Below are 6,222 nucleotides of genomic sequence, written 5' to 3' on the forward strand. Positions count from 1 at the left end.
AGAGAGGGAGTTCGGGTCCCAATATAGGGTCGAGACACGAAACTGCGAATCGGCGCGATGCGATTTCTTGCGGCAATACATCTCATTGCCACGGTTCGGGTAACCATTCCTTCGACGATCATCAGCCTTATTGACCGTATTTTTTAAATTAGGTAGCGACATGGATCGTAAAAAGAGTATTGCACTGCTGTTATTGATAAGAAAGTATTGGAAAAAAACACAAAGACGATTAACAGAAATGCGCGATGCAATTCGCAAATTCTTGCGATGCGTCGTGCGAGCTCGTAAATTTCTGCTATGCGACGTCGCATCGTAGTTTTGATTTTGACCCGATCTGCAGCACCCTGTAATAAAAAAATAAAAATACTGTAATTTTGTTAAGTTTTTTTTTATTTCACCATGTTTGACAACCATGACAATCACTTTTTTTTTGTGAAATTACTCCAATAGGTTAAGACTGAACACTTAGAAAAAATTCCTTCGATTCGAACCGACGTCTTCTAGTAAACCGTGCCAGACGCTAAGTAAGCCACGGAACGAACCAGCGTTAAAAACCAGATGCAAAGATCCGACAACAAGCAGATAGAAAAATCCGTCAGGTCTGCCTGGTTTCGATCCAACGTCTTCCAATAAACCGTGCTATGCCAACTAAGCCACGGAATGGACTAGCGAACCGTACGGCTTTTTCTATGTGCTTAATGCAGATCGTTGTTTTGGTTTTTAACGACGTTTTTGATGTAACACTATTTAAAAAAAATAATGTTGTTTGTATTAATAATTATAACAAACTAGTGGCGTAATTTCACATAAAAAAAATTGAATATCAATTCAATAAAAATTAAAATTTAATATTTTTTTTTAAATTCCAGTATCAAGGCGACGAAATAATAGATACCGACCTTCCCACACTGCTCGAAGCAAAACTATTCTGTACAACTGGCGGCAAGTTGTGCTGGTTGTTGCTGCAACCTTTATTCTACGCTATACGACCACTTGTCGTTAACCCGAAACCGCCCACACCGCTTGAGTTCGTCAATTTGGTGATACAGCTGTTCTTTGACGCTGTTGTAGTGAAGTTGTACGGTAAGTTATTAATACTGAAATATATGCATGTTGTATCTGCCTATATAACATATACATTGAAACACGTTGTACACACATCAAAAAAAGTTTGCGATCACTTCGAAAAACTGAAATCTTTTTTGTTACTGTAGATTATATTATGATTTTTTCTTCTTTTTAGATTCTTTATTCAAAAATAAATTAGAACATAAAACAATGACCCCGTTCAATTGTTTTTTCATATAAAAAGGCTTTCAGTCCTAGCTTACGCTCATTCAGAAATCTGATTTAGTTAATTATAAGCGATTCAAGATATTTTTCGCGGAAAGTTGTGATTGAAAAAATGCCAAGAGGATTATCAGAGGTTTTACGAGCTAGAATAGTAACTTTGAGGGAAGAAGGATACACCACGAGCGTAATAGCACGCAGACTTGCTATATCCCAATCCCGTGTCGTGGCTACGTTGCAGAGGTATCACGGAATGGGGAATTTAGCTGACCGACCCCGCAGCGGTCGCCCAACTGTTTTGACAGCTGCCCAAAAGCGCTATATTAGATTGCTGGCAGCCCGTGATCCAACAATCAACGCCACTAAAATAAAAGCAGAAGTCAGGGCCGCCTCTGGGCTTGAAGTTAGCACGCAGACCGTTCGCAATTGCTTGCACCTGGCTGGATTACAAGCACGGAGGTCTTGGCGAGCTCCGCTCAATTCCCGGCAACGTCAACAACGAAGATTGCAGTGGGCTAGACTTCGGCAAAATGAAGAAGGTGAGGACGAAAACATTTGGCAAAACTGTCTCTTCGTTGACGAATCCCGAATCAGCACTCATCCAGATAACCGACGTGTCCGTGTCTGGAGAAGACCAGGCGACCGTGAAAGACAAAGAACTGCCACTGGAACAGTTCAGCAAGGCGGAAAATCGGTGTCCTTTTGGGGTGGCATTATGATTGGAGCTAGAACGCCTTTGATCCCGTATCGGGGCTTCATGGCAGCAGACATGTACAAAGCAGTTGCTATTGATGATATCGTCAGACCATTCCGAGTAAACCATGGGCACCAATTTGTACTGGTCGATGATAATGCGCCCGCACATCGAGCTCAACGAGTCAATGCTGCTCTTCAAGAATACGATATCACACGATTAGACTGGCCTGCCGGCTCGCCCGACTTAAACCCAATAGAGCACGCGTGGGATGCTCTTAAACGAGCAGTATGGAACCGTGAGCCACGTCCCCAGACAGTTCCAGAGCTCAGGGAAGCCGCTATTGAAGAATGGGATAGGTTACCCCAGGAAATGCTGGATAACTTGATCCTCAGCATGCCCAGGAGGATCTTCGCATGTATTCGAGCCAGGGGAGGAGTTATTTTATATTGAATTCACACCTTTTAATAATAAATTGTTGTTTAAGTTTAATTAAACAGTCTTTTTCTTTCTATGAAATTTCTATCACTATTACATTATGATTAATGGCTCAATTTTTTAAAATAAATAATAAAAAATAGTTTTATATTTTAATTTCAAACAGGGTATTCCTATTTAAAGAAAGCATACAACATAGATTTTTTCTTGATAAAGTTAAATTTAAAGAATTATAGGAGCTTATGCTATTGATCGCAAACTTTTTTTGATGTGTGTATGTATACAAGGTTACAATGCTATACAACCTTGCAGGACCATATTACTAACATCATAAACAACACTATAGTCCGTTTCAATCCATTTTAAACAAAATGTAAACAAAACGGTTTGGTTGAATTTCCAAAGTACCTAATCACTCAATAAATCTCGTATATTGCGAAGATTTTGACTTGATATCTCATCACTTTTTCCAAAAATATTCATTTGAATAACATCGTAAAATCGTACTTCAAAAATGGTAGTCAAAAAGTGAGGTTATTTTTTAATTAAAGATGTATGAATAGTCTCTGGTTGCATAGTGCTGTACAGAAAAAACATTCAGTTCATTCAATCAATGTTTTTGTAATCGATTAGTAAATCGAAAATTCAACCGCAATTGAACGAGTATCTAAGTGTAAGAATTCAAAGGAGGATTTACAGTTAAGATTTCGGAAATTTTAAATATGCTTTTATAGGTTATGTAATGAAAACAGTATGACTCCTATAACAAATCGATTCATTAAAATTAATTAATTGATTTGTTGGCAATAAAATTGGCCATCACTAAACCGTCTATGGTCGGGTCAGTGACTTGCTTCTTTAAAATGGATTTAAATGAAGTATAGTTTTGTTATAATTATTAACACATATATCGAACACACAGAAAATTTTCATTGACCCGATGGGACTTGAACCCATGACCACGTAATATCGTAGCGCTGCTCTAACCGGCTGAGTTACAGGTCAAGTTATCGAGTTGTCGAAATTCTCCTATATATTTTTGTTAAAAGACTTTGTATTGGATTTTTCGGCATTCTGCGCCGCTAGTGACATCTAGTGAGAGATTTTAGAACCTTCATGATTTTTATGCGGTCTGTGATTTTTTACAAAACATAATAAATTTACCAAAAATGGATGCCGATATGCAATAATGTGCCAACCAACATGTTTTCAATTTTTGCGAAAATTTTTGCACCTAAAAATTATTTCGCTGTTTTTGATAGTTTGTTCTAAAATTTAATTTTAAAATGAAATCTTGCTGTTGTGGTTGTTGTTGGGGTTGTATAGTAATAAATCACAACAATTCATCATTGGCATCATGGCCACAACAGCCATGTGAATTGCCGTCTTTAAACCATAGATGTGCTTTGTTTCAGGTTGGAAAGTATTAGCGTACTTGATTCTTGGTTCTCTAATGGCGATGGGCGTACATCCTGTTGCAGGCAAGTATTCTACATTGCTGTCAATGGCACAACATTCTATAATAATCCTCCTCCGAGAGTCGTATATTTTTTTATACCATCAAGTGACGTAAGTTCACACCTGTCCATAACAGTTGCCGTGCCACTCAGAGCTTTAAATTGCTAAGATCTGAGGAGCACTACCACTGCGCCCGTCACCCTGACACATAAGTTGACAAGTCCCATGTGCCTGTAATTTCACACAGTAATGCTGACATTACTGCTTGGCGGCAGATAGATAAGGTAGCAGTACTACCCTGGACGAACTCGTTCACAAGGAGCTCCACTGGTAGCTTAATGTGACTCGCCCGCAGGAACAAGCTTCGCATGACAACGCTGTGCCATCCGGGGTGGTCTTTGGCATAGTGGAACGCATCATGAAAACCCACGCCGAGAGCCGTACAAACTTGGTCGGGCCATTTTGTCTGTTACCCCTTAGACGTTTACCGTCGATCCGTCCGGTGACCATTGTTTTACTAGGTTGTGCTCTTCTTTCCTGGAAATGTGACCAAAGAAATCAAGTGCAATATAATAATAATGTTAATATAGTCTAAAATAGATTAGAGAAACACCAATTCCCTGGCCTCAAACTAAAGAATTTCCTACATTATGAACACCCAGATCAGAATTAATTTAAAAAAGTAAATTTTTCAATTTGGTCCTACCAGGAATCGGACCCGGGATATCATCATCATCGTCTTGATCGTTCTGATCGTATAATTTGAAACCATTCGAAACTTTACACTCGGGGGTTAATTTTTTTTCAAAATAAAAAATTCTGTCGAATATCTATCTCCTCCTTTTTTTAAAGTCGATTAAAAATATTTTTTTATGATACCTGGTGACGGGACGAACAAGTCCTGCGCCTGGTAACTTTGAAGTTGGTTTTTTTTTTATAAAAGTGTATTTCCAATTGTTGTTTAAAGAAATGCAACCTTATCGACTAGAAGATAAAGTTTATGTTGCGTTACTTGTTTTAATGTTCTGATAGCGGCAAATTTAAGACAACCCTTAGGGCGCGTTCCCATTACGTCGTTAAGTTTTATTTACCGTTGGACGACTGTCGCATCTAGCCTGTTCCCATATCATGACTATCTGTCGTGACTGTGTCGTAGACTTTTTTATTGTTAAACGACAGTCATGCCTAGCGATAATGTATCGTTACACGGCAGCTGCAGATATGCGACAACGATAAATAAAACCTGAAGACGATAGTACAATAGTACGTATATATAGTACGTAGTATCTTTGTATTTGGTTTTTCAGACTTTTTAGCCATAGCGTCATCTATGAGAAATTTATGATGTGGCGTAAATTCACATAAAAATAATTGAATATCAATTCAATTAAAAATTTAACTTCATTTATATATACAAACCACGACACTTTAAGTTGGCGGTTCGCGTCGAGAGAGAGACAGGAGACCCAGACGGGTGAAAGAGACGGGAGACTAAAACCGTTATTTGACTTTCGACTTTTGTATGTGTCCGGTTCGCGAGCGAGACCGAGACAGGCGACTGCGATGCGAGACTGAAGATAGTGAGACAGTTTCTGCCGTGGACCAGTGGTGTCGCGAGTCTCGTTCGAATAAAAAAAGGAGAGTGGGCGAAGGAATTACATAATTTGAATGAATGAAGGCGGAACCTTCCCATTTTCATCATCGGGGGACTAGACGTGGACTGGGGTTCCACCCTTATCCCGTGGATATTCCCCAGATTCGCACGAAACGTTTCGCTTCCACATTTGTTTGGCGAGCGACTAGGGAGTGGAATACCCTGTCTGCAGACTTGTTCCCCGAACGCTATAACTTGGACCTTTTCAAGGCGAGAGGCATTATTTAGGTGTGCATGCTACATCCTCGACCTCATCGTCACTTTCCATCAGGTGAGATGGAGGTCAAATGCGCACATATGTTCATGTAATAAAGAAGCTCGTGCGCTATCGTGAAAATGACGTCGTTTTCTGTTGAAGATGATGAAGAAACTGATAAATTAATTTAAATGATACGACACTATCCTGCGCTATTTAATTCGCAGCTTGATTCGTACAGGGATGAAAATTTGAAGGACAATATTATGTTAATATAATAATAATGATAGCTTTTCATTACACTGCCCAAAACTTTCCAGAGCACAAGTGCCTCCAACGACTGACAACGCAATACTGATTGAACAGTGATTGCTCTCTCAGTATGTCTTGGTCTCGGCGCACAGTACGGCACTAGAGACGAAGACATTTGTCTTGGTCTCGGTCACCTGTCTCGGTCTCCTGTCTCGGTCTCCTGTCTCGGTCTCCTGTCTC

The 6,222-nt window shown here is 39.5% G+C and overlaps 1 protein-coding gene across 1 annotated transcript in view; it reads left to right on the forward strand.

Annotated features, from left to right (window-relative positions):
* The first annotated feature begins 958 nt into the window (after nt 1–958).
* The window catches only part of LOC113232198 (sphingolipid delta(4)-desaturase/C4-monooxygenase DES2), a 7,146-nt gene continuing 1,882 nt past the window's right edge, over nt 959–6,222 (forward strand). Inside the window, exons 1-2 of the mRNA XM_026466842.1 lie at nt 959–1,083; nt 3,838–3,903. Of these exons, the coding sequence (XP_026322627.1) occupies nt 3,876–3,903 (28 nt within the window). The 5' untranslated portion in view covers nt 959–1,083; nt 3,838–3,875. The remainder of the gene's footprint in view (nt 1,084–3,837; nt 3,904–6,222) is intronic.

Source organism: Hyposmocoma kahamanoa, unplaced genomic scaffold (assembly GCF_003589595.1).
Source record: "Hyposmocoma kahamanoa isolate Upper Pololo Valley unplaced genomic scaffold, ASM358959v1 67, whole genome shotgun sequence".
Classification (NCBI taxonomy): Eukaryota; Metazoa; Arthropoda; class Insecta; order Lepidoptera; family Cosmopterigidae; genus Hyposmocoma; species Hyposmocoma kahamanoa.